Raw genomic sequence first — 27,308 nt, forward strand, 5'->3', positions numbered from 1 at the left:
ATCAATCACTGCCCGCCACTGCACTCCCACAGCCTTCTCTGCGTAGCCACCGCGGCGGTTCTTTTTTCCCTGTAATTAACCGAAATATCAAGGGCAATCCGGTCCAGAAGCACCATCAATCTCTCTCTCTCTCTCTCTCTACATTGACACAGTCACTCTCAAACCGAAGCAATGCGAAGTTTGTTCGGCGGAGCGACCCAAATTCTGAGCAAATCGTCGTCCGCTTTCTTCTTCCTCAATCCAAATTGGAAGCTCTCTCTTTGCGAACCGGGGTCCAAATCCCCTCGCCTTCTCCGCACCTTCGCGATCATGGCCTCCGCGGACGAGTTCGTCAAGGGCAGCGTCCACCCAAATGGCGTCGCCGTCATCACCCTGGATCGCCCCCGAGCTCTCAATGCCATGAACCTAGGTATGTGGATAAACACACACATACACAAACACGCATGTATCTGTAAATGCTTTTGATTTGGAGCTGATTTAAATACTTGAGCTTGAATTCTGTGTTATTGCATTTGTGATGAGACGAAATGTTGGATTGAAATTTCGAAGAAGTTGGCTTTTTTTTGAAGAATTTTGTGTTCCTGTTTAAGTGGGAATTGTTGGAAAATGCAGATATGGATGTGATATACAAGAGCTATCTGGATGAATGGGAATCTGACCCAAATGTGAAGTGTGTTCTTGTTGATAGCAGCTCGGCTCGTGCCTTTTGTGCCGGTAATGCCCAGAATCCGTATTTGAATAGTTTCTCTCTTGGCAATTTTACAATTCCATTTTAACATGTAGCTAAATAAGTTTTTCTAGAGATGTAGGTTTAGCTCTTTCGGCGGTTATTTTTGTTTTTGGGTCTCTTAGGTAAGGTTTTGAGAGTGACCAATCATGGTAAATGCAGGAATGGATATTAAAGGGGTTGTTGCCGAAATTCAAAAGGACAAAAACACACCTCTTGTGCCTAAGGTTTCTACATTACGCTTTGCCTTGAACTAGAATTGTTTCTTGTTTAGGTGCTTACATGATAGATTGTTGGTCCTTGATGTTCATGCTGTTTCGTGTCATGTTGTTTCTTGTTTCCCTTCATTGTTCCTTTTTGTGTTGCATTTTTGCCATATAGAGATACACGGTGTCCGTTAAGATGGCATATTGATTCTTTGATAAGTAATAACCCAGATTTTAGTTTACCTGCAGGCGGTGATGTGAAGCAGATAACGGCCAAAAACCAACTACCGGATATGATTGAGGTTTAATAGTGTCCTTTTAACTATATACAATAACAGATTTATATCCTTACACAGTTTGCCAAAATCCAGATAATATAAGATGACTCCCTCCACTACCATATTAGATATAATTTTGGTAATTTTCATAGTGAAATAGAATTCTAGCAATACATTGACCCTTGCAAAATCATTGATGATTAAGCCTTATACAAGCAAAGCAAGCCCCTTTTAACAAAATTCATGCATTAGAATTGTAATAATGTGTTTGTTGATAGACCTAAAAATTCAAGGTGAAAATCACTTATATGGGTTCTGCTATTTCTTTAATTGATTTGGTGATTCAATCTCATGTAAATGTCATAAATTGCGGCTAACATTGTGCTTTCAGCATGTATTTATTAGTGTTCAATACATACGAATATTTTTTTTTCTTTTGTAATTTCATGTTTTGACATTTTCAGACAACTTACAACATCTGATCATTTTTTTAGTCTTGATTTTGCTTGAACTTGGGTAATATGATTTCTATTGGTTGGATAGGATTCATTTCTTTTTTAAGCTACCATTTGTAGTTTTCTTAAGATTGAGAGGCTACCGATATGATTTTGTGCTGCACGTTTTTCAGGTATTCACTGCTGAGTATTCTCTAATATGCAAAATCTCTGAGTACAAGAAGCCCTATATAAGCTTCATGGATGGCATAACAATGGGCTTTGGTATTGGCCTATCAGGTCACGGTCGCTACCGGATCATTACAGAGGTATGATTGCCTTGTCAGACAGAGATTGTCAATGTTGTCAATTACATTGCAATGGTTTGCGTGTCTAACTTTGTGTGGATACATTTCAGAGGACTGTTCTTGCTATGCCAGAGAATGGAATTGGTTTGTTCCCAGATGTTGGGTTTTCACATATAGCGGCAAAGAGTCCTGGAGGAGGATCTGTAGGTATGCCTTTTCTATCAGAAAGTAAATAAAAACTAGATATTTTTACTAAAGTATTTCATTAATAAGGAGAAACTGTTTAGATTATAAGAATATAAAGAGAATAGCCTATACAATTTCTCTGTTTGCTTCATGAATCAATTCTTAGTTCTGTGTTTGTTTTAACACTGTTATGTCTTTGTAGGTGCTTATCTTGGACTTACTGGGAAAAGGATTTCAACACCATCGGATGCACTATATGTGGGTCTTGGGACACATTTTGTCCCATCTCAAAACTTAGGTTCTTTAAAGGAGGCCCTTTTGTCTACCAAATTGTATGTTTCTCTTCTCTTTAAATTCATTATTTTTTTTCTTTTGGTTCAAATTTCCAATGCTTTAGTGGGGTTAACTTTAATTGGCATCATCGCAAGATAAAAGCAGCTCCATTGTTGATTGCAGTTCCCAGGATCCCCATCAGGACGTTGAAACAGCTGTGGCAAAATTCAGCAGCAACCCAGATTCTGAAGCGCAACTCAAGAATCTTTTACCTCGAATAACTTCAGCATTTGGTGCAAATAAGTCGGTTCTTGAGACAATTGATGAACTTAAAAAGCAGCAGCAGAGTTCAGATGCTACTGGTAAGTTTGTCAATGCCATTTGTTTATTGATAATGAAATGAAATCTGTCATACTCTTCTATTGAGAGGCTTGTTGTCGCTGTGAAGTATTTTCTATCAAATTGTTTCTTTTGAAGTGGTGGAGTGGGCTAATGAAGCTCTTCAAGGTCTTGGAAAGGGTGCTCCTTTTTCACTTTATTTGACACAAAATTATTTCTCCAAAGTTGCATCTGCGCTTGGGAAAAATGACAATCAATTATCCACAGTGAGTCTGGACTTTGTACCTTTTCGTTTCTTTCATCACATGGTTGCATCCTTTTGATAGGTTTTGTGTTGCACTATTTCACATTTTCTGATAGTTACATGTTGCTTTACTTGACCAATACCAGTTAACTGGTGTGATGAAAACTGAATATCGCGTTGCTGTAAGATCGTCTTTGAGGAATGATTTTGCTGAAGGTGTGCGGGCAGTTTTGGTGGACAAGGATCAGGTTCGTTAATTATGCTCAAGATTCCTTACTATAAAATGGCAAAACAGTGCGGAATTCTTGAAATTAGGATTATGGTGGAGAACCTTGAGTTAATCATCCGAATTATATAGTTTCCTTTTGAAAATCACTTGCTGACGGAGTTGCTGCAACATAAACAATTACAGCCTCTACAGTTATATAATCATCTTACTTTTCCGTATGTCAGAACGGGTCTTTATCTTTGGCTTCCGTTTCTTGTCAATGCAGAATCCAAAGTGGAACCCGGCAAAGTTAGAGGAGGTGAATCGGAGTGAAGTGGAAGCTCTCTTCGAGCCATTGAGCCCGAACGTTGAGGAGTTGAGTGTGTGACTGACTGGCATGCGAAAGCGGAACCATTGAAATATATTTACCGTTGTGGAAAATACGTAAAATGAAACCGGATGAGAGGAAAGCACTTTCACTTGGACGCTTTTAGTGCTTTTTGTACTGCGATTTCCACGGCCATGTGATTAACTAACATTGTGGTTGTGGCATCCAAAAGGGGCTTCTGTTTGAAGACCTAGTACAATAATCAACCAAACAAGCTTCTTTATAGTCTCAATAAGTTGGGTCCCATGTCAACATGACATAAACATTGCATGAGGTCTTTTGTACCCTACACTTGGTGATTAAATTGAAGACAATATCGATGGTTATTAGTGTGGATCGAATTCTTTCTTCTTCTTTTTTGAACGTATCCTCCTCTTGAAATCTCGAAGAATTGATATTCGAAGGCTATAAGAGCTTGTTTGGTATCCTATTTGAAATTTTTTATAATTTTTCAAAACATTTCTTAAGAATTTTTCTTGAAAACAATTTTCTTTTAAGACTCAAAAACTTGTTTGGTATGCGATTTAAAAATTTTAAATCTTACAATCTAAACTGAACAAAAAGATTCATAAAAAGGGGGTCGAGAGAGAAAGAGGAGAGAAGAGGAAAGAAAGTAAGAGATGATTGGAGGAAAAAGAAAGAAGTGAGAAGATCGGAGGAGATAGAGAGGAAGAGGATTGAGAGAAAGAACTGAGAGAATGAAGAGAGCAGATTGGAGGAGAGACGAAAAAAATAAAAATAAAAAGAGAAGGGGGAGAGAGAAAGAAGAAAAGAGAGATAGATTTGGCGTGAGAGTGGAGGAGGGAGAGAAAATAAATGAGTGAGTTTTGGAGTGAGAGGGGAGGAGGAAGAGAAAAAAAATGAGTGAGTTTAAGTTTAAAAACTCTAAAAACTCATTTATTGTATTTTTAGATAATAGACTATATTTTTTAGTTAGCCTTGAGTTCAGTTTTTTAAAATAGTCCTACCAAACAAGTTTATAAGGCCTAAAACTTGAAAATTGTTTTTGACTTTAAAAAGTTGGATTCAAATAGAGTACCAAACAGGCTCTAAGAGTTTATTTGAGATTCACCCATCCTCTGGTCATCTTTAAAGACTTTCTTTGGTAAATCTTACGGATTGCCTAATGCTTATGCATCTTCCGAAGCACAAATTATTATCAAATGAAGTGTCACAAGAATATCGATCACAATTGAAAAAAAAAATCTTAAGATATAAATCACAACGAATAAGATTATTTTATTACATTAGAAACAATGCCAAATTTTTCGAAAAATATGATAGAGCTGTAAATAAGTGATTCGACCAAACTCACGGAGGTTCCGGGCTTGGAAAAGTCATAAGAGTAATACTAAGGAGACTTTTTATAAACTTTCTGTCATCTCACAGTTTAACATCAATTTATGTGTCAATATTATAAAACATTGTGCAAAAAACATGAGGTGATAAAGAGTTTATGGAGAGTCTCACTTTTGAAAATCTCTTTAACATTTCTCGAAGTCATTAAACTCCATGACAATGATTGGTATGGAAGAGTACATTAATCTCACAGCTGATTCCAGAAAGAACATCTTACAGGTCTCTCTCCCCCTCTTGGCTTTCTCTCTCTATCTCTTCCTATCACATAAACCGCATCGATACTTTCTCTCAACTCGAATCGTACCACATGCACAACACATCTATGAGTCGAAATCTGCAACAAACTTACCGAAATGCCAATTATTAACAAATGATGAGTGTTACAAGAATATATATTACAATTGATGAAAAATAAAATCTTAAGATATTAATCACAACTAATTAATCTAAACTAAAAGAAATAATTAACCACTTGCTAATGAATCCAATTGTCCAATAAGATTATTTTATTACATGAGTTAATTAGCTCCAATAAGATTTGGGGTCGTTACCCGAAGATTATTATGTCTTATATAGTAAAATGGATCAATAGCATCTGCAGTATCGTGCGAGTTTCTTTCCTCTCCCCCCACACCGTCGAGAAAGTCATATTGCATGCAAGTTGCAGCCAGTTTTCTGTGTCTTTATTATGTTGGAATTTAGGATTATTTTGTTATTTGAATTTGGACTTAACCCATTAATATTAGGGTTTTATTTTCTTACTTATTAGGGTTATGTTAGTACTCTATATATATGATGTTTTGTAGCTTGTAGAATATTAAGTAATTCATAATGTAGTCTCTTAGGGTTTTGTAGCCGTTTCAACATTTTAGTTTGTTTAATAATATTCTTATTATTTTGTAATCTTATTCGTTCCGCACTTTAATATTCAACTTGGTATCAGAGCAGGTTTGATCCTCCGAGAGGTTAAATCTGTTATTGGTAGCTATAGCTTGTTTGTCTTGTCATCTTCTTCGTTGTGATTTGTTTTCTCGTTGTGCCCTAGGTTGGGGTTTCGTAGTTCGAAAACAAAAATTGAATATGTTTGCTCAGAACTATTCCTAGATCCCCACATCGCCGCCACCAGCATCCAACACCAGCAGCATTCGCATCACCACACCGTTTCCTGCACTGCATCAGCACCCTCTGCACACCTGCACAGACCCGATCACTCGCTGCTGCACCACTTCCGCAAGCACAGACGACATGACCTGCTTCCTGTTGCCAAAATCAGCCGCACCTTCGTCGAACCAGCCTGCACTTGTGTGCCTAGTTTTTCTGCAACCTGCCGCTGCTATTGACTAAAGCCCATAAAGAAAAAAGAAAAATGCCGCTACACTCGTGTGCCCAGTTTAGCTGCTGCTGCACATCTGCCGCTATGCCGACCAAGCCCACCTGATTAGATTTGTTGAACCCATCAACCTGCATCAAACTCGCCATCACGCCCACCAGAAAACAAAAAAAGGTAAAAAAGGAAAAAAGAAAAAAGGAGAAAAAAATAGCGATTGTCTTGTCGTGTCTGCCTAACGAAGCTTACCTTGTCGTATCCACCTAACGGAACTTGTCTTGTCTTGTCCGCCTAACGGAGCTTGCATCCACATCTGCTTGTTGGCAAACTCATAATGTGTACCACCATGAGTTTGATAGGGGTGTTGGAATTTAGGATTATTTGTTATTTGAATTTGGGCTTAGCCCATTAGTATTCGGGTTTTGTTTTCTTACTTATTAGGATTATGTTATTTATCTATATATATGATGTATAATGTTTTGTAGCTCGTAGAATATTAAGTCATTCACAATGTAGTTTCTTATTATTTTGTAATCTTATTCGTTGTGCACTCTGATATTCAACTTATTTATCTGTGAAGTCAGTTTTCTATACAATTCTACAACGAAACGCATTACAAACATGAAAATATTACAGAGAATTTCACTAAAAAATTATCCGCATGTATATATTTATATCCAGCTGCTCTCCCAACTAAATATATTACCATCCAAATTCACCCCGGTATTGTTCTTAGCTAAGCCCCCATGCCTGCAAACCAGCAGAAAGGTTTTACTTTTAGTTGACAAGGTAAAATCATGAAAAATTGAAAATGATCTCATTTAAACTTATTGTGTACGTATATACACATATCAAATGTTCAAGGTTCGATCATGAAAATATGATCAACATGTATACATGCATAGACGTGAATAAGTACGTACTACGTAGACACGCATGCACGTATATGTACGTAAAGATTTCTGTTTAAAGACAAAATGTTTACCCAAATTCGGCCATCAGAAGTTCCAGCGACCAAAACTTCCTCATTGGCATCAAGAGCCAAGCAAAGGACCTTACAATTGGTACCAGTTTGTAGGGTGTCCATTCTGTTCTGCTTATTCCTATCCCATATTTCCACACTTCCTCCTTTACCTCCCAAATAAATTAGTTCCGAGCTTATGGCCATCGCCCGCACTTCCAATGTAGTCGGAAGCGATCCAACCATGTCGAAGTTTGCAGCATTCCATATCTTCACATAGGTATACAAATCGAACAGTTCAGTAACTAAGAAATGGATTAAATGAATATATTCATTCTTTTTCTTAATTATCTTGGGATTTTATTTTAGTAACCGAAAATTTGACGTGGTAATATGTTCTGAGGTACCTTAACAGCTGCTCCATCGATGGAAGAACTGGCTGTATATATAAGTCCACTGTGAACTTGAATAACGTGGATAGGGTTTGCTTTCGTGAGTAGTTTCCAAGTGCCATTTTGAATGGTACTGAGTGTTCCCGTGGCCAAATCAATCTCCTGAAAGTTTCACACAAGTCTGTTTAGGGTGATAAAACAGCTATAGCTGGATTTAAACTACAATAACTACAGAAGAATCGTACCTGAACACCACTGTCATTGCATCCACAATATAATTTTCCGTGTACTAGAGCAAAGCACTTCACATGGTTACTTGAATTTAACAATTTGGTTCTTCCGTTCCATGAATGAACCTGCTAACGAGTAGCGAGCATCACATTAGTTACATGTTCATGTTAATCTTGCTTTGTAGGTTAAATTAATTTCGTCGGTAACCTAATGACCATCTCTTAAGTACCTTAATACCAGTACTTTGTGGAATGAAGTAAGCAAAGCTGTTCGTGACGGCTAAACTATGAACTTGATCCTTCATATCATGTACTTTTACACAGTGCATTGCTTCATTGCTAATAGACCATACCCTTGTAGTTCTATCAAGTGAACCACTATATAAAACCTCCCCCGATTGCAAAACTGCCAAGCTAGTAACTGCCTTCATATGTTCTCGAATTTCTTGGATGAGATGAAGAACGCTACCTTTACCCGTCCATACCTTCAGAATTTGAAAACATTTTTTTTTTAAATTACCAAACCATATATAAGACTGAATAAGACCAAGAAATTATTTACCTTTATAGTTCCATCGGAGTGACCCGAAAATATTTTATCGTCGAAGCAAATGACTGAAAGAACCTCTCCATTCTCATTGCAGTCGACTTGAGCTAATTCTTTATGATCCCACAGTTCCTGCTGTAGTCAATACATGAACGTGTAATTTTGTCATGGTCCTTCGTCTTTCAGAAACAAAGGTATATTACACAATATTCCTATGAACTTACGGCGCTAGAGTCTTGTCCCTTAGAGAAGAGTTTTAGCATTTGAAATGCCAAGGGAGTCAATCTCTTAAGCTCTCTCAGGCCCTTCACTATATCCTTTATGCTAGAAGTTACATCCTGCATGCCCTCTGACATTCACAACGTCAAGAATATATATGTAATTCATCCAAGACTTTAAAGTTATTAAAGTAAAAAATGCATACGAACAGAAACCCAAGGATGAATGAACGGTTCTTACCAGGATCTTGTATGAAGCTGCTCAACCCAAGCATAGAGAGAGCTTTGTCATCAATATCTTTAGCAGATTTGAATATCGACACGTAACGTTTGAGCAAGAAGACCCGTGCTGCTCCCCGTATTCCTGCGTCTGGAAGAACACTGAGCATGTGTACGAGCCATGTGGCTGACACGAAGCACACTGAACATAATTCTGCGTTTCTGCTCTTCAAGCCTTCTGCTAAAGCCTCGAAAAGTAGACCAAACTCATGGCTTGCTAAAGCAAATGCCATTTTTCTTTCCCAATTATCAGCCGCCTTCTCTTCCTCCTTTTGATGTTGACCAGAAAAGTAAACCTATCACGAAATGGATTGCGCAAAGATGATCAAGTAGCCAAAACGAAGCAAACGAAAATAAGGAAATATTAAAAGCCATGTAATGCAGTGCAAATCTCACAAGAGTTTCGTCATCTCCAGAAAAATTGCTAAATTGATCCATTCGTACTCGACTTTTGTAACTTTTGTCAAGGCCGGCACGCTTGAGAAGGAAAGCCCCGGTGAGAGGCTTTCCGGATGTGGAAAACCTCCCTTGCAGCGACATAATTGTCTCAGCAGCAGCAATTTGGGCATTAGGGAAGTCCGCATTTCTGAGACATGAGATGAGCATGTCTATTGCCTCTTCGCGGTATATGCTCATCTTTCTCGGCTCTGCCTACAAAACAAATCCAGTGATCATAACTGACTACCTAGTACAACGAAGTCGTCAATGTTAGGAGTTAAAATGCAACATGACTACTTCATGCAATCAACAAGCGTATAATTTGATCGAATCAATTAAATATTTCATGAAGATCAAAAATAGATGAAAGATTAGAGAGAGTTCCAAACCAGAAGATCGAGTTGAAGTAGTAGACCGGCCACAGTAGGACACTGATCTTGAGGGGCAGTCTGCAGATAAATAAGAAGGGTGTGCATTGTGCTGAGAAGGCCTTCATCCTTTATGATATGCAGGATTTTTTCATTAGATGTCCTTCTGTCTAACACGAAGATTTAATTAAATCTGTCACTCTAGCTCAAGTTCTACAATCATAGAAAAATTGGATAGACATGAGTAAACTTGAGAATTGAGATGTATATACCTGTTTAATTTAACTAACTCGAAGAAAAAGTGAACAATCTCAAATTTTTCTCCATCACTTGCGCCGACAAAGCTATCCAAAACAGGAGCCACCTCACCTTGATCAGCTATTGTGTTCCTGCACCTTCCATATTGCTGCATACATCTCAACAAGATCCTAACTGCTGCAATCCTCTCTTCGATTGATTCAGATTCCAAACTGCTAATAATTGTTTCAAGCGCTTTTTCAGATACTACTGTGTTAACAATCGAAGAGGCAATACCCTCTCCACTGCCACCAAGAATCAGCCCGAGTAAAACCACTGCAGCTGTTCTCGGCTTTAGACACATGTTAAGCAAATCATCGCCTTTCCTTTTGATAACTAGTAAGAGAGACTCCACCATGTCCATCTCAATTAGGTTCAGGATCGAATGCCTCAACAGATATATCAACACCACAGCCTCCACCAACCCCTTTTTAAAAAGCGCCACAATGCGTTCGACATCAGAATTAACGAGCGTTAGCGTCTGGATCACAGCATTGTCTCTTGACCCCAGCTCAGACAGGAGAAAAACTGCAGCTAACAGGACCCTGGGATCAACAGAATGGAAAAGAACCTCCACAAAACCGTTGATCACTGGAGGATTCGTGAGCAAATTCTGAATATCCCATTCCACATTTGCCTCCTGCCAGAACCGCTCAATTTGAAGAACAGCCATTTCGGACTCCTTGAGAATTTCTGACATACAAAGGTTCTTAATGGCAAGTCTTAACTCGCCAACTACGCCCTCAAACCCGCCTTGGATTATAACACTGTCAGGAGAAGTTGAACGCATTATGGCCTTCCCAACCGGCTTTAATCAATGGGCTTGTACTCTCCGATTGGCTCAACACTGCATTAGGATTCTGTTCTTGCCAGCTTGCAATAAGCCTTTTGAGCACATAGTTGGTCTTAGGCAGTTGAGTGCTGTGCAAGTTCTTGCGCGTAATTGGGCACGTAGAGTTCCCTCCTTCAATCCACTCCTGGATCGCTTTTCGCTCATATGTCTGCCCCGTGTCACGGGATCATCAAACAAAGTGCTAGTAATGGGACACACAAAATCCTTGGGAGGTGTATATACTTTTCCCCCAACAGAATTGTTATGACAATCTGCCATGATCAGCCGGTCTGGAGAACTAACAAACAACAAGAAATCCAAAACTTTCTGCGAAGAAATCGATAATGTGAGGCTAACGTCTGATGATTTTTCAATACTTTCAATACCAAATAGATATACTCAAAATCCAGAGAGGTTTGATGGTTACATACCTGCTCGATTCTGCAGAAGCGGGATGCTTTAGCTTCTGAATTTGGCTCTGTGTAGCCTCAAACAATTCCATTCTCTGTTGTTTTCCTACAAAAACTCAGAAAACAGACAACACATTAAAAACCAAAAACATAAGAATTAAAATATATATATATAAAAAAAAACAAACATGGTAATATCAAACCAGAGTTTATGTTCTGTGTTCTTGTAAACATCGGAAAAATCATTACCTCAATTTCTGCTCCGGAATCCAAGGAAGAAGAAGAAGTTACAGAAATATCCTCCAGGGAAGACTCTGACTCATAATCTGAAGAGTTCACATTGGCGAAGCTTCCAAGTTCCAGGAAGATTCCTGTTCCTGGTTTTTGAGGACATCGTTGATTGAAACTCTTTTGAGGATAAAAAGGTGGAGAGTTTGGTTTTCTTCTGCTGCTGAATACTTCCAACTGGTCCTTCGGCTTCGGCCCATATTGGCTGTGGAGGTTTCAAACCAAACAGAGAACTTAGTAGTTGACTCCAAATGTCATGTTTCGGAAGAACATGCAGAGACTGTTTAGTACGTCCAAATACTTGCTTAGTCGTCCTAATTATGATTATCCCAATTGTTTGTTTGTTAGTTATGTGATTAATAATTTCATGCAATACCTAACACTCTTGTAAAATGTTCTAAAGAATCCAATTACAATTAGGGCTTGAATCAAGAAATGTGAAAACTGATAACTTAGGAAAATATTATAAGATGAATATTCTTTGCATTAATTTGTGCACGTGTAGGAAGGTCAAACACTAGGAATCTTATGGTTCATCGATGGCATGGGTGTGTGAAGTCAACACACAAAAGTATTGGAGCGATTTTTGGGTGGCATATGATGCATGTAATTAGGTGTTTATCTTTTTCATCAGATGATGTGTTACAACGTATTAATGAGAGATGTTATGTTATTATTAATTATGTTATTGATTTAATGAGGGATGATGAAACGATAAATTTTCTCAATTAAAACAAGATGAGAGAGATTTTTTCTAATATAGGAGGTATTTTACCATGCAGTCTCAGTACCATATAAGGTGGCATCATAAATTTGATTCTCGGGTCATAGTGTATGCAAAAGCAAAGCCGGTGGTCCAAATATGCATCTATAAAAGTTTGAACTCGGATTGGAGCTCCTAACTTTTGTTCACTTTTTACTAGACCAGCCCCTTAACCTTGAAGTTAACATGATGAGAAAGATAAACACATATGAATCAATGTTCTCAACTACATACAGGGTGCTTAATGTGGCATATGTATTATGGTCCCATAGATTCGAGCTGATAGGTATATTAAATACAAGATTGATTAATTGATCAGTTGGAACAAAACAAAGAAAAATGATCTCTTTTCTTCCCCATCTTCCCAATGGGCCAAAAACTCATGGAAGGGAGGACGTTCCGTTACATTATGTGGAAAGGGTCCGGATCCCTTACACCAAATCCATTAATTCGAGTTCTTGAAATTCGATCAAACGACTAAAAATAGAGATTCCTTTTAAAAATTATAATAACTTTAGTTGTTGAATCAAATTTTAAAGGTCCAGATTAGTGAATTTGATGAATTTGGTGAAAGAGATCGGAAAGCTTTCTTTTTCGTTTTTGTCTTGAATGTGGAGAACTTGTCAATGTCAAAAATGGGCTGAAACTAAAAGGTACCACAAAATATGGGCATCGATACTCAAGTAGATAAGGTGATTGGCAGCCCAAAGATAATTTTGTGATGCGAAAAGTTTGCTAAGATCTTAAGTAATCTAAGCTTGATTAGTCCCACTGCCCCTTGTTAATGGATCCAAATCCCGGTTGGAAAATTAGTTTTAGTATTATTGCTTTTTTTCCTTTGTGGGCTAGAATTAGAATTCTTTGCACATTAAGGGTGCGTTTGTTGCACCGGAATGTCTTGGACTGGACTAGTTTTAGGGACTAAGTTGGACTGGCTTAGACTAGACTAAGCTGGACTAGCTTAGTGAAGCGTTTGGTGCAATGTCGGACTAAGAAGCAGAATAATAATAAATTCTAATATTATATAGTTTAATTCATAATTTATTCCTAATTCTAGAAACCTCTCCGTCCATCAACCTCTGTTTTTATTCCTCATTTTTCTTAGTCCCGCCCTCATCCTCTTTCTCTACGCTCTCCCTCTCTGCCTCCTATCTCAAGTCGTAGAAAATGAAGAAACTTGCTCTAATTCTCATGCACTTGAGCTTCCAAGAAGGACCCAAAGTCTTGAGCAATTTTGTATTTCTTTTTTTTTGTTTTTTTGTCAATTCACTGTCATCTTCCCAAGCCCAAGATCCAGCCGACCCAGACTCTTTTCGGAGTTGGAGCCTGACGATTTGAGACATGTTGGGGGAGTTGGTGTGTTGAGTCAACGATTCAACGGCGGAGGTTGTGAAAGTCCAAGCTTTTCCGATGTATGTGCGGCAAGACACGCGGTGATTCAACGGCGGAGTCATCGAGCTTTTTTTTGGAAAAATCAAACCCGTTTTCTGGTGGAGTTAGCGAAGGGAAGCAGACGAGCGACAGAGGAACGAAGCAAGTCTTAGCTAGTCCCATGGTTTTCGGGGACTCTAGCTAAGAACCTCTAGTGACGCTGCTAGTCCCGGCGAGTCCGAGCTAATCTCATTAATCTTAGCCCCGCATGATAACAAACACTGGACTAGACTAAAAGCTAGTCCAGTCTAGTCCAGTGAAACCTAGTGAAGCAAAACAAACGGGCCCTAAGTATATGTTTTCTTGCCCGTTAAAGATTAGGGTTTGCTTTAAGTTTCTCTATAAATATGGTACTTTATAACTTGTGGAATAATCAGTTAATCACAATGTAGTTTTCTAGTTTGTAGCCGTCGTTACAATATCTTTCTAGTTAATAAATTTAGGATAGTGTTATCCATACACCTATTTTATCTCTCATACACTCTTATTAATTTTTATCTATTGTATGTGAATAGCACTACTCTAAAATTTATGTTCATTTAATCTTCGATTTGTTAGCCTGTTCATTATACGTACTCTGATTTTCAATTGTCCCATCTCAATTAAGTGAGACTAGAATATATTGCACATTTCGAGCACTCCAATTCCAACCCCGACTCCCGCGTTAGGAGAAACTAGAGAAGTACAAAGCCAATGAATCTATACTTTCATTTTGTTGGTTAACTTTACAGTTTTAAAAATATTCTGTTATCACCTTATGGAACTATACGTAAAATGTTCTCAACTGTGTTAAGAAACTCTGTGTATGCATTATTTGTGCAATTATAGTCAACAAAATCGTATATCATGGGGCAATAAAACAAGGATTTTTAAAAAGTTGTATAAAAAAAGTTCCCTTTCCGTGCAGGGGAGTTTTAAAATTCCAAAGAATTCAACTCCTGCATCGATCATTCATCCCTTGAATCGGAAAATAAAACTCATCTAAAAGCATCTTTAATAGAAATATCAAAAGATAAATATCAAATGTTAATTTGACGACTATTCTTTTTCAAAATTGATTTATTACCACTTCTAACTTATAGTTCTATACGTTTTCCAAATTCGTTCATCATTGAAAAAAAAAAATGTCGATCAACGTGCACATGCAAGCAAGTCCAATCATGCTAAAGCGATGTTCCATCTTCCATGCCACCATTTGACGGATGACACGTCTCAAATCATGAAAAATGCCGTAGTATTATTGTTGGATGGAATTCTCATGGGGTCGCATGTTGGGATAAATGGGTTAATTTTTGTACCTTGGAATGCCTTTTTCTTGCTTTTCCTCTTGGAATATATATTACATCAATACATCTAGTCACCTCAATATATTCTTGTCGAGAATTTTTGTTATATATCTTCACTATTCAATATATATAAATATGTGTATATATATATATATGTGTGTGTGTGTGTCTCTGTGTGTGTATATTACATCAATACCTCTAGTCACCTCAACATATTCTTGTAGAGAATTTTAGTAATTTATCTACATTGTTCAATATATATTGCTTTCTATTATGCAAAAGAGATAGCTAATTTAAAAAGAACGGAAATTTGTAGTAAATATATTATTACCAGTTCACTCATATTATGATGTGTATATTTAATTTTTTTATTGCCTTATGCCAGTGACAAGACTGAAGAAGTTGAGGTTCATGCCCCCTCAGAGCAACTCCACCCATGGAGCCTTTCCCCCTGGCAATCCACTATTGAATCCACCATTTTGAACAGTAACTGCCTTAAATGAATAGTAACTGCCATTAATGAACAATAATTGCCATTTGTATCTCCACCCTTGGAGCCCTCCCCCCAGGCAATAGGCAATAAATATTAGTTTTTTTGTTTGTTTAAATAATACAAAATAAAATTATTTGTAATTTCGGATAAGATTTTTTAAATCGTTCTCGTTGCGCCACGTGTCATTTTATAAAAACAAACAATTATTTAGCGATGGATTTCGATAAGATTTTTATCCAATGTCATCGTGCCACGTGTCGTTATTTTTTGAAAATCTATGACGATAGATTTTGATCAGATTTTAACTCGTTCAAAATTGCGCCACGTGTCATTATCCGAAAAGATAATTATTGGAAATCGATTTCGATAAGAATTTTATCCAATGTCATCGTGCCACGTGTCGTTATCTTTTGAGAATCTTTGACGATAGATTTTGATCAAATTTTAACTCGTTCAAAATTGCGCCACGTGTCATTATCCGAAAATATAAAATTATTGGAGATCGATTTCGATAAGATTTTTATCCAATACGATCGTGCCATGTGTCATTATCTTTTCAGAATCTTTGAGGATAGATTTTGATTAGATTTTTAACGAATGACGGCATGCCACGTGGCCTCATCTACAATCCGATCCTTTTCTGAATCGTCTATATAATCCACCATCCATTCTCACCAATCTCACACCAATTTTCTCAACATCTCTATCTCATTATTCATAATTTCTGCTTCTTCTTCACCATCCATCCTTACAATGTCTTCTTCTTCATCAAGGATGATGTGGGAAATCGATCAGCAAGAGGAGGAATTGTTTAACCAATCTGAAGGAATGTTCAACCTTCAGATAGCCGAAAATGAGATGGAAGAGGATGAGGAGCGTAGAAGGAGAGATGATGAAACAAGAATGGCCAGAGCCTCACATTCCCGTCGAGTCATCCAGACTGTTGCTCAGATATGCAGGCCCAACCGTTCAAGAAACATTGATAGAAGCAGGCAACGACGGGGTGAAGAGCTGTTGGACGATTACTTTGTCCATAACAGTGCATTTCCTGATACGTACTTCAGACGCCGTTTTAGAATGGAACGACATTTGTTCAACAGAATCATGACTGATGTTTGCAACCATGATTCTTACTTTTTGCAAAAGAATGATGCTTGTGGTGTTATGGGTCTCCTGCCTGAGCTAAAAATCACTGCTGCGTTGCAGATGCTTGTGTATGGAGCATCTGCAGACCAAGTGGATGAGATAACGAGGATGGGGAAATCAACCATTCTTGAGGCCCTGATGAGGTTTTGTGGAGCAGTCGAATCTTTGTACACCGCAGAGTACCTCCGAAAACTTACTCACGTGGACTTGCAAAGGCTTCTGAAGAAGGGCGAGATGCGAGGTTTTCCTGGGATGATAGGAAGCATCGATCGTATGCACTGGACGTGGAAAAACTGTCCAAGTGCATGGCAAGGCGCATATGGGGACAGAAAATGATCAAAATCTATCATTTTGGAGGCAGTGGCATCTTTTGATACATGGATATGGCACGCCTTTTTCGGGGTTCCGGGGGCTCAAAATGATCTCAACGTCCTTGCCCAATCCCCAGTGTTCAACGACGTCCTGCAAGGAAAGGCACCAAAAGTCACGTACGTCGTCAACAGACGTAGGTACGACGGGGCATACTACCTAGCTGACGGCATTTACCCACGGTGGGAAACATTTGTCAAAACAGTGCCACGCCCGCGAAGTGCAAAGGAAAAACACTTTGCAAGCTGTCAAGAGGGGTGCAGGAAGGATGTGGAGCGTTGTTTTGGTATCCTTCAAGCTCGTTGGGCGATCGTTAGGGGTGCTGCCAGAATGTTCGATGTAGAGTCACTTCGATCCATCATGATGACGTGCGTCATTCTTCACAACATGATTGTGGAAGATGAGTTTGATTATGATGCGGTTGATGAATATGAGCCAGAACCAGACACGATGAACAATTCAAGAACACGGATATATTGTGCGCATGATGGCACCGAAGAACCCGTGCAACACGAGCCATTAGAAAGGGATGGACGTTACAATGAAAGGGTCATTCAACGATATACTGCACTTCAAAGGTCATCTATGCACAATGATCGGCAAATTGACTTGATAGAGCACCAGTGGGCATTGAAACAAGCTGAAGATACTTAAGTTTATTTAGTATGTTTGTTTGTATTTGGTGTGTTTATGTAATTTTATTTGGTGTGTTTTTTGTAGTGAGTTTTTTATTATTTCGTATGTTTATGTATTTTTATTTGGTGTGTTTTTTGTAGTGAGTTTTTTATTATTTCGTATGTTTATGTAATTTTAGTTGGTGTGTTTATGTAATTCCAATTGGTGAGTTTTATTTGGTGTGTTTTATAATTTCATTATACGTGAACAATTTGATGAATTAAGGATTCTATTATTAGGATAAATATATTACGAAATTAAATACATGTACTCTGACTTTAAATAAAGTACTAACTTCAATAAAATGGAAACAACATAAATAATAAATTACAACCCAAAGTGATTGGAAAACTATGGGCTCTGATTACAAAATTACCCTATTCCTCACCAATTAGGTAACAAATAAATGAAACAAACAAATAATTATAATATATTCTTACCTCATCCGCATAATTTGCCCCACTTCGAACATTATTACTAGCTTGTGTCAAGGCATCTCTCCACGTACTAAAGGAATGGCTAAGTATTTTCCAACGACTGGATATCGATTCTTTGGTTCTTTTCCCACTCATTTGCTCAACAAATTTGGTATGAATTAAACTCCACATTTCTCGCAATTGCATCTCATTACCCGTAAGGGAATTATGAGTAACTTCAACCCATCTAGTGCACAACGCAACATCTTCAAGAAGCGACCAATTCGAACCTGCATCAGTAGCAATTTTGTGGAAAAAATGTGGATTGAAACTTTGAGAGAAAGATAGGAATTTGATTGAAAGTAATTGAGAAAATATGAAATTGTGGTGTAAGGTAGATGGAGAAGAAGTGGTATTTATAGAAAAGTAAAAACAAATTTTTACAATTTTTTTCAGATTTTTTACAATTTTTTCGGATTTTTTACAATATTTTTTTAAATTTTTATTCAAATAATTAATCTCTGCCGTTGGATTTAAAATTTTTGAATTCCAACACTCCAGATTGTGCCACGTGTCACAACGGTAACTTTTCTTAATTTTAAAACTTTTTTTTCTTTTTTTTTAAATTTATAAAGCAGATTAATATCAACCGTTGATCTCAGATCGAACGGTTGATATAAAATCAGTTTTTTTTTTTTTTACCGTTGTAAATCGGACGGTTCTTATTAAAGAACCGTTGGGATCTAACGGCCCATGGGAAGCCACGTGGCTTCCCAACGGTAACTGACGCGCGGGCCATCCCCCTGAAATCATGTCGGGCGACGCGCCCCCACTCGCGAGTGAGGGGCACGCGCCTGACACAAAAAAAATAAATAAAAAGGCCGGACCCAGCCCTTGCGTCAGCGTGACGTCACACGAGCTCGGGGGCCAGGCCTGTCAACTTTCCACGGGCCTCCGACTCAGGCTCCCACCCTCACTCGGGCCCGTCCCCGCTGGAGCTGCACCCACCGGCCCGAGGGCCCTTTCTCCTCGCCTGTGGCCCGAGAAACCAGCATGGCTGGCGTTGCTCTCATGTGTAGCGAATTTTCAAGTCTAGCGCATGGATAAGACAAATCAGGTGACGTGGAGCAGGTGTGGTTGTTGGGTTTCACACGTGTGACAACTTGCTCTGATACCGAAAAAGTTGAGGTTCCACCATAAAACTAATTGACAATAGTGGGAGTAGCTCAATTATTTATAAACATATGCAAGATCTCTCGTTTTCCCAATGTGGGATTGATACTCTTAACAATGACAACTATAATATATAGTTAAAAGTAGGGGTTTTTGAACATTAATCCTTGCAAAAGATTAAAATTTAAAAAAAAACTGGTGCTAGATTAAATATTCAATTTAATCCCTTGAGTGTACTTTTATCAAAATTTACATTCAATTTTTGTTATTTAATGTGTATTTTTATTTAATCTCTCCATATTAAATTTTAATTTTATTAATATGCACATATTTAGTTTTTTTTTAATTAGAAATGAATGTAAATGAGAAAATATTAAAAAAATTTGTGATAAAAAAATATATAAATACATAAGTGTTCAGAAATGATTGTGCCAAAATATATAAAATTGACTTTTTTGTACCGAAATATTTGTACCTACATGATTGTACCGAAATATATTATAATGAACCTAAATGTATGTACTGAAATGTATTATATTGAATTAATGTACCTAAATGTCAATACCAAAATGTATGTACCTAAATGTCAATACCGAAAATGTATGTACCTAAATGTCAATACCAAAAATGTATGTACCTAAATGTATTTACCGAAATCTAATAATTGAATTAATGTACCTAAAAGTCGATACTCAAATGTGTGTATCAAAGTGTACGTAATGAAATACATTATATTGACCGAAATGCATTATGTTGAATCAATGTAACTACATGTTTGTACCGATGGATATACCAAAATATTCAAATGTATTAATGTACCTAAATAAAGAACATACAAAATTGTTATCGGAATATATATTATAAAAAAATTAGTTGCCTAAATGTAGACTTTAAAATATATTATGATGAATGAAATAAAAATTAAATTTAAATGTAATTAATACATTAAAATAAAAATAAAAGGATAAAATAAAACATCAAAATACAACTAATAAATGATATGATTAAATGTGCTAGGGACTAAAAATTGGATTTTAATCTTACATATGGTTATAATCTAAAACCCATCTTTTTTAAGGATTAAAATGAAGATTTCTATTAAAAGTATGATGAATAGAATTCAATTAAATGAGCTTTGCAACATTTAAAACGGCTAATACTCCTACTAGTTAGTAGTACTGGATAGACATGAGCTAGCATTGTAGCAGCAAGCAGTAGAATTAAGCAAAATAGAAGATAGATAAATTAAACTTAAAATTAAGGGTTTAAGGACTTCGTAGTCCCGCCAAATTTAAGCACACATGCATGCGTACGCATGTAAACGTACAGATTAACTAAATATTGTATAGCATCATGAGCAATCAGCCTTTTGAATTTAGCAGAGTGACTGCTCATGATGTTATATCATTCATTTCCATGAAGCTCCATCGATATCTAGCTTAACTATAGTAGTAGTAGGCCACCAAACGGTTAATTTACTGAAAACCTCCGCCGCTGAGCGCCGGAGCCCAATAGTCAGCTCCATTATCGCTCCCAACTTGGAGGGTACATGAAACTGGAACCAAACACAAGCCCCTACTCCTCAGGTCCTTTTTTGGCTCTTCATGAGGATCCTAACAATGTGTAACCAGAAAACCATTTAATTAAGTATAGCATAATTTCATTGTGATTACGCAAAGTTAATTGTATATAATTAATGAGCTAAACGTTATTTTAAAAGATACAAGCAGCTGGCACACACGCGATACATGTGCAATTAAATTTTATTTTTATTCTCTACGTTTCATCACATCCACAAAACTAGAGCACATTTTATAAAGTGTCAATATGCTGCCGAACATTGCCACCATACTAGCAAAACAATCCTCTTTATTAGGGTCTGCGACAAAAAACCAAACCATATTTTAATCTCAGTAGTCCGTTGGTGAACTTTCTTCGTTGGGTGGTTTAAGCAAGTGAAGGGGTTGAGCGTGAGGAGTATGTGGAATTGAGGCTTTTTCTGGCAAGAGATGGAGAGAGAGAGGAAGAGGAGAGAAGTTGGTTTTTTTATAAAAAAAAATAAATTTAATTTAAATATGGCTGCTATGTGTACATAGCTGTGAGGTTCACCTAAAAAAAGGAAAATTTGGGTTCATGTATTATTAAATTGGTCATAATTTTTGTTTCAGTTCAGTTTTGATTAAGTTAAAAGTTAATCTGAAACAAAAATTACCATTCTAAGTTAAAAGTTAAAGGTTCACCTAAAAAAAAGAAAATTTGCTTTATTAGCTTTAGAGGGTTAGAATGGTAATTTTGTGAAATTTTGGTTGACAATTAAGATTAAGTTAAAAGTTAATAAAGCATGCATGGAATATATACCTGCTCAGAAGCTCCTTTCCTCTTCATGCAATTGTCATTGAGCAGCTGTGATCAGAACGACATATAATACAAAAGCCTTAGTAACTTAATTAGCATTGACTAATTAATTAGTTTGACATGAATAAGATAATATTACATGATAATGTATTCCTCTCATTTTTATCTTTATGTAAAAAGATTCGAAGCTTTAAAGATGATCATGGCTTTGTATACTTTTTAAACAGTAGTTATCTTTAGTTGCTTACAAGATACCGCAACATTATCAGTTCAATAAATATTTATTACGTGTTGAAAAAATATATTACCCGTCCAAATAAATTGGTGGCAATATATAATCTCTCCGACAATACATGCATAGTTGTATCGCTTTGTAGGTTTTCCCAAGTTCAAGATGTAAATATGGGTCCAATAAAAGCTAGCATGTGTGTATATACCTGACCAGGATCTTCAGGGAACATACAATTCCTCTCCCCTTGAACCTAATTAATAAGAAACTTTTAATTAATTCACCATTATCAATCAATTACGGGGCTAAGATATACCTAATGAATATTATGTATACAGTCTTGCACGTGCAAGAAGAAGATAGAGGAAGGGGGTGGAGATGTGGCTTGGGGAAGAGAGAAAAAAACAAATTAAAGCTAGGGAGACTATTTATTTAAATTATTTATTATAAATCATGTGGTTGATGACACATGTTTTCAATTTTGTTTATTGTTTTTAAATTACTTACTACAGACTGTGGCTGCTGCAGCATGTTTCCTGATCCACTGCCCAAGTAAGGTAAACTGAGGGCCTGCATCCAAGGGGGAAAAGAGAGAAGCATGAAACGAATCGTATTTTTAGCACTTCAAAAACGAGAGAGAGAGAGAGAGAGAATATTAATTGAAAGGAATAACTAAAGAGAATGGAACTTTAACGGTGTGGTTGTGTGCCATCACGGCCAATTGCAAGTACCAACTAAATGGCCCCTGTCGAGAGAGAGAAAGAGAGAGAGAGAGAGAGAGGTTACCTCAATTTGACTCTGAAGGAATCTGATGTACCCAATAGCTTCTAACAAGACAGAGGCTGTGTCAGTCTGCAAAAGAGATAAAAAGCCACACCACAACCCGCCAAAGTCATACTCATACTTTGCTTGCATGTCTTCTTTAATGCTTAAAGGTAGAAGAGAAAGCCCTTCATTGTATAGTAGTAATAGTATATATAAATAAGGGATCGTTATTGACACTTAAAAAATTATCACACAGTATAAATTTATATAAAGTACAAGGAAAAAATTGTATATGAGAGTGCAGGATAAAAAGTTCACTTTATAAGTTTGTTGAGTAAGAATTCGATAAGTAATGTGCAAAATATACAATAATTCATTTTTAACCACTAATCTTAAACAATTTTTTTTAGGCTTGTTGGCTGCATACGATAGAGGGTAGAGGGGGAAGAGCAATGGCATACCTTCCCAAATGGAGAAACTAGCTGATGAAGGGCTGTAATTCTGTCACCTAATTTCTCCTTCCTCACCTGAATGTAGACAGTAGCTATCATAGATAAGAGGTGGAGGTCTCTTGGGGTTAAAACACAAGAGATTAAGAATCATCATGATTGATCAGAAATGGACATTCGAAAAAGACAACTATATACTTCCACAGTTCCACCTACAGGTGCGTGTGTGTTTGTGCCTGTCTGTTCTTGTGTGAAAGAAGTAGTGAGAGAGAGAGAGAGAGAGAGAGAGAGGGAGTGATTAGTTCAGTTGTAACTTGTAAGCGTTACCTTGAAGGTAGTAGGGGTTGAAGAAGGTTGAACCCTAGCTCTCTTAAGCGCCCCACCATTGTTACACTTCACAAAAGAAACAAAGAACAAAGAACAGAAAGAAATGAATATTGAGTACAATTTTCTGCCAAAGAAAAGGAGTACATTGATAAATATTAATTAAAACTCTTCAGTGAATTTTACTGTACATTGATAAATATTAATTAAAACTCTTCAGTGAATTTTACTGATCACCCCGTATTAAGTTCTTAACCGATTAGCACTTTAATTGATACTAAATAAACCAGTTTATGGCTATTTGACGGGAAAAACGGAAGCTGATTCATTTCAATACCATATTAAGGACTTAATGAACTACTTAAAGAGAAAAAGGTAAAAAAATCTTGAAAAGAGAAAAGCACCACATGATAAATAAATTATAATTCATTTGATGACTCCATATTAATGCGCATATATTGAGATTAAAAAATTAAGCTCATCGCTCATCACATTCAAAGCATGTATTTAGAATAGCTAGTTCAATTATATGAAAGAAAAAAGGAATGAATAATTTTGGACAACCCTAGAAAATCAAGAATGTGTAATTTTCGTATCGAAAGAGAATTTATCATGGACTCTCTCTCTCTCTCTCTCTCGGGTTAATTACTTGTATGTAAAAAGTGTTAATTACCTGATCAGAGGATCGATGTGGTGGTGGATGCCTCACGTCCGACTTGCTAGAAAAATCCAACATATTGTTGTTGCTGAAACTCGTCACACACGATGACTTAGGAGATGAGGCCGCAGATGGAGTAGTTGATTGCATAATCTGAGACAAAGAAGACAAAGCTGCAGCTGATGGGTTAAAATCTTGGATGTGATCATTCCCGTGATGATGATGTCCGTACATAAAGCCGCCGCTGCTTCCTGAGTTTTCTTGCTTCACGTCCACAGCAGGAGCATTTGGAGGTTGAGTGCTATTTAATATTTGCTCCTCCCAATTTTCCAATTTCTTAGCAGCTTGATGAAATTGTCTCATGATTACCCCTTTCTCATCTTCACCTACCAATCCACCCCTGATAATTCACAACCACACATCCATTAATAAGTCATTGATTTATGAAAAAATATCAAAATTAATAATTAAGTATTTGATGATCTATATATAACAAATAGAGTTATTATTCGCACTTCAAAAATATTATTTTTGTATTCTAAAATTTGATAGGAAAAAAGAAAAAAAAATTGTATAGAGAGAACTGCAGAATGACACTTTTAACAGCGCCCATAACAAAATATCAAAGTTTGAGTCCATGCATGCAAATTAAGCAGCTATGTATTTTGTATTGAGATAAAAAGGAGTGCTAATTAAGAAAATATAATTACAAGAGAAGTTGGCTCCAAGACTCTGGAAGCTCCTGGTTGTTATTTTCAATATGCCAAGAAGGAATGGCAAGTCCTGAAGAAGAAATTGTTGAAGAAGGGGGGGAAGTGTTGTTGTTGTTGTTGGGTGCAAATTGTGGGATTAAAAAATTAGGAGGAAGAGGAGAAGGGGGATGAAAGAAAGGAGAAATATTCATAGATGGTTGGGTACTTGGTGGCCTCATGCTGTTGATACTCCACCAATTAGGGTTTCCGGCCATCATTTGTTGCACCGGTGAGCTCTGGCAACCACCTCTATTCATGCCTCTCGTTATCTTCTGATTCTGAATGAGAGCTAATCAGCTGTGCAAGCTTCCTATCTACAAGTTAGGATTTCCCAGCTCCCTTAGCTTTTTGGATCTTTTTCTGAAGATCCCAAAACAAGTATAGAAACTTTGAGAGTTCTGCCTCCACTGGGTTAAGTAGTAGTGGTATTGTATACTAGCAAGAGGGAGAGGAAAACCCAGGTCCTGCTTTTAAGAGAATTTGAATAATCATGGAGTTTTGAGAGCCTTTGTCTTTGTTGTTTCCTCTCTCTTTTATCTTGCTAGTTAGCTCCTTTTTTTATTACTCTGATCTGCTTTTTTCTTTCTTCCCTTTCTTTTATGTTTTTCTTTTTCTTCTTTACTTTTTCTCTCCTTTTGCTTTATCTCAAAGTGGGACAGAAAAGGTCGTAGCAATTCCTATTAATTAAGTAACAAAAAATTGGATCTCACTAGCGTGAGTCTTGAGTACACAATATATTTCTCTCCGTCCCATCAACCTATCTGCCAAGATTTATATACATATATCATAGGTGTATATTTACTGCATTGGGTAATTGGGATCCACCATCCATGTATAGTTGTATTGTAATTTGGTGAGTTAGTTTTAAGGTAATTAAAATTTATTAAGAAATCATAAAAAGCGTACATAGAATTGGCATATATATTACTTTAACTAAATGAACGTTGAAACAACCATTCACTTATAATAAATTTAGACTAAAGGTGTGTTATTTTGCATGATTCGTTTTTTGACCAAAAAAAAAAAAGTTGAATCACACGAACGTTCAAACAACCATTCACTTAATATATAGTGGTTTAGATTATTAATTTAAGAGGTTTTTAAACTTTAATCCTTCAAGAAGATTAAAATTTAATAAAAATCTGGTGTTAGATTGAATATCGATTTTAGTCCCTTAATGTGTACTTAATTCAAATTCATATTATATTTTTGTTTTTATATTTGATAGAAAACTTATTTAATGTTATTACATTTAATTTTAAATTTATTATTATACACATTTTAATTCATTAATTTTATTTTTATTTAACTTTCTCTAATTAGTGTACCAAAACGTATGTATCATAATATATTTTACTAAATTAATGTACTGAAATGCCCGTACCTAAATATATTGTAGTGAATTAGTGACACATAAGAAAATATGTAAAAACATAAGTGTACTGAAAATTTCATACCTAACTATATGATACTAAACTAGTGTACCGAAATGTCGGTACCTAAATATATTATACTAAATTAGTGTACCAAAATGTCCATACCTAACCATATTATACTAACACAATGTACCAAAATGTTCGTACCTAAATATTGTAATGAATTAGTGGTAGATAAGAAATATGCAAAAACATAAGTGTACTGAAAAATCTCTACGAAAATATTTTCTTATATAAGATGCTTACCATAATGAGAATTAAAATTTACAATATTTTCATAAAATTTAAATTCATAAAATTAAAAATTAAAAAAGAGACATTGAATATATATGTTGGCATTAAATAGAGTCTAGGGACTAAAATCAATTTTTAATCTTGTATAAGACATTTTCTAAACTTCATCTTATTTAGGGATTAAAATCTAGTTTTCTATTAATTTAACAGCATAACAACTTAAATAATTTAAGCAAAAGACATGGAATTTCAACTTTATATGAATTTTGCAAAACTAGATAGTTAAGTTTGTGCAAAGATCCTATATATTTTTCTCAATTTCAAAATAATGTAGAGACTAAGTTCCATGCAAGCATAAAATATCGATTGTGACATGAAATCAATAAATGATAAGTTATGTGAGTTCTTGTCTCACTAGTGTGGTGTGAGCCACCCTCTGATGACTAAGTTAGACATAGTAGAAAGAGTTAGGGTTTCTTGGTGAACGAACACTTACCTCTTATGGTGAGAACTCATGTCATTTAAAGTTGAGCACAATGAAAACTTGTATAAGTGTATGTGCATGGTATGCGTTCATCGGTGGAATATGATCATGTCCATTAATTCATTAGTCGTTTGACTTGCAGAGACGTAGTGATTAATATAATTATGAGTCATTGAGTCTCGAATCTCTGAATACGTTGTTGGTTTTGGCCTATGATTAAGTCATAATTAACGGAAATTTCCGTTACTTGATCCTAAATCTCTCGGCCATTTTTCGCTTGAGTGTGTTTGATATGCAAGTCCAACAAAGGTGAATTCCTCTTCTGGATTGTGG

The 27,308-nt window shown here is 36.4% G+C and overlaps 2 protein-coding genes and 1 pseudogene across 9 annotated transcripts; 1 reads left to right on the forward strand and 2 right to left on the reverse strand.

Annotated features, from left to right (window-relative positions):
* The first annotated feature begins 4 nt into the window (after positions 1–4).
* LOC126595664 (3-hydroxyisobutyryl-CoA hydrolase-like protein 3, mitochondrial) lies at positions 5–3,932 on the forward strand. Of its 5 annotated transcripts, XM_050261995.1 has the most exons (11): positions 5–409; positions 613–714; positions 890–934; positions 1,183–1,235; positions 1,840–1,974; positions 2,064–2,160; positions 2,342–2,471; positions 2,596–2,774; positions 2,890–3,017; positions 3,142–3,243; positions 3,490–3,932. In XM_050261995.1, the coding sequence occupies exons 1-11, from the start codon at positions 172–174 to the stop codon at positions 3,589–3,591; spliced, it is 1,311 nt and encodes a 436-aa protein (XP_050117952.1). In that variant the 5' UTR covers positions 5–171; the 3' UTR covers positions 3,592–3,932. The 5 variants fall into 5 exon arrangements, with proteins under 5 accessions (XP_050117952.1, XP_050117923.1, XP_050117929.1 ...); XM_050261966.1 differs by lacking the exon at positions 1,183–1,235 and having other exon boundaries at positions 7–409; positions 890–954; XM_050261972.1 differs by lacking the exon at positions 890–934 and having other exon boundaries at positions 7–409.
* Positions 3,933–6,778: 2,846 nt separating this feature from the next.
* Positions 6,779–11,734, reverse strand: LOC126595702 (putative E3 ubiquitin-protein ligase LIN-1; annotated as a pseudogene).
* Positions 11,735–20,509: 8,775 nt separating this feature from the next.
* LOC126595712 (transcription factor bHLH68-like) lies at positions 20,510–25,402 on the reverse strand. 4 transcript variants are annotated; one of them, XM_050262017.1, is made up of 9 exons: positions 24,780–25,399; positions 24,085–24,469; positions 23,415–23,480; positions 23,100–23,165; positions 22,660–22,725; positions 22,381–22,443; positions 22,082–22,126; positions 21,648–21,692; positions 20,510–20,902 (listed from the first exon to the last, which is right to left on the reverse strand). In XM_050262017.1, the coding sequence occupies exons 1-9, from the start codon at positions 25,076–25,078 to the stop codon at positions 20,765–20,767; spliced, it is 1,173 nt and encodes a 390-aa protein (XP_050117974.1). In that variant the 5' UTR covers positions 25,079–25,399; the 3' UTR covers positions 20,510–20,764. The 4 variants fall into 4 exon arrangements, with proteins under 4 accessions (XP_050117974.1, XP_050117981.1, XP_050117990.1 ...); XM_050262033.1 differs by lacking the exon at positions 20,510–20,902 and adding an exon at positions 20,928–21,168 and having other exon boundaries at positions 24,780–25,402; XM_050262024.1 differs by lacking the exon at positions 22,082–22,126 and having other exon boundaries at positions 24,780–25,401.
* Positions 25,403–27,308: the final 1,906 nt, after the last annotated feature.

Source organism: Malus sylvestris, chromosome 2 (genome assembly GCF_916048215.2).
Source record: "Malus sylvestris chromosome 2, drMalSylv7.2, whole genome shotgun sequence".
Lineage (NCBI taxonomy): Eukaryota > Viridiplantae > Streptophyta > Magnoliopsida > Rosales > Rosaceae > Malus > Malus sylvestris.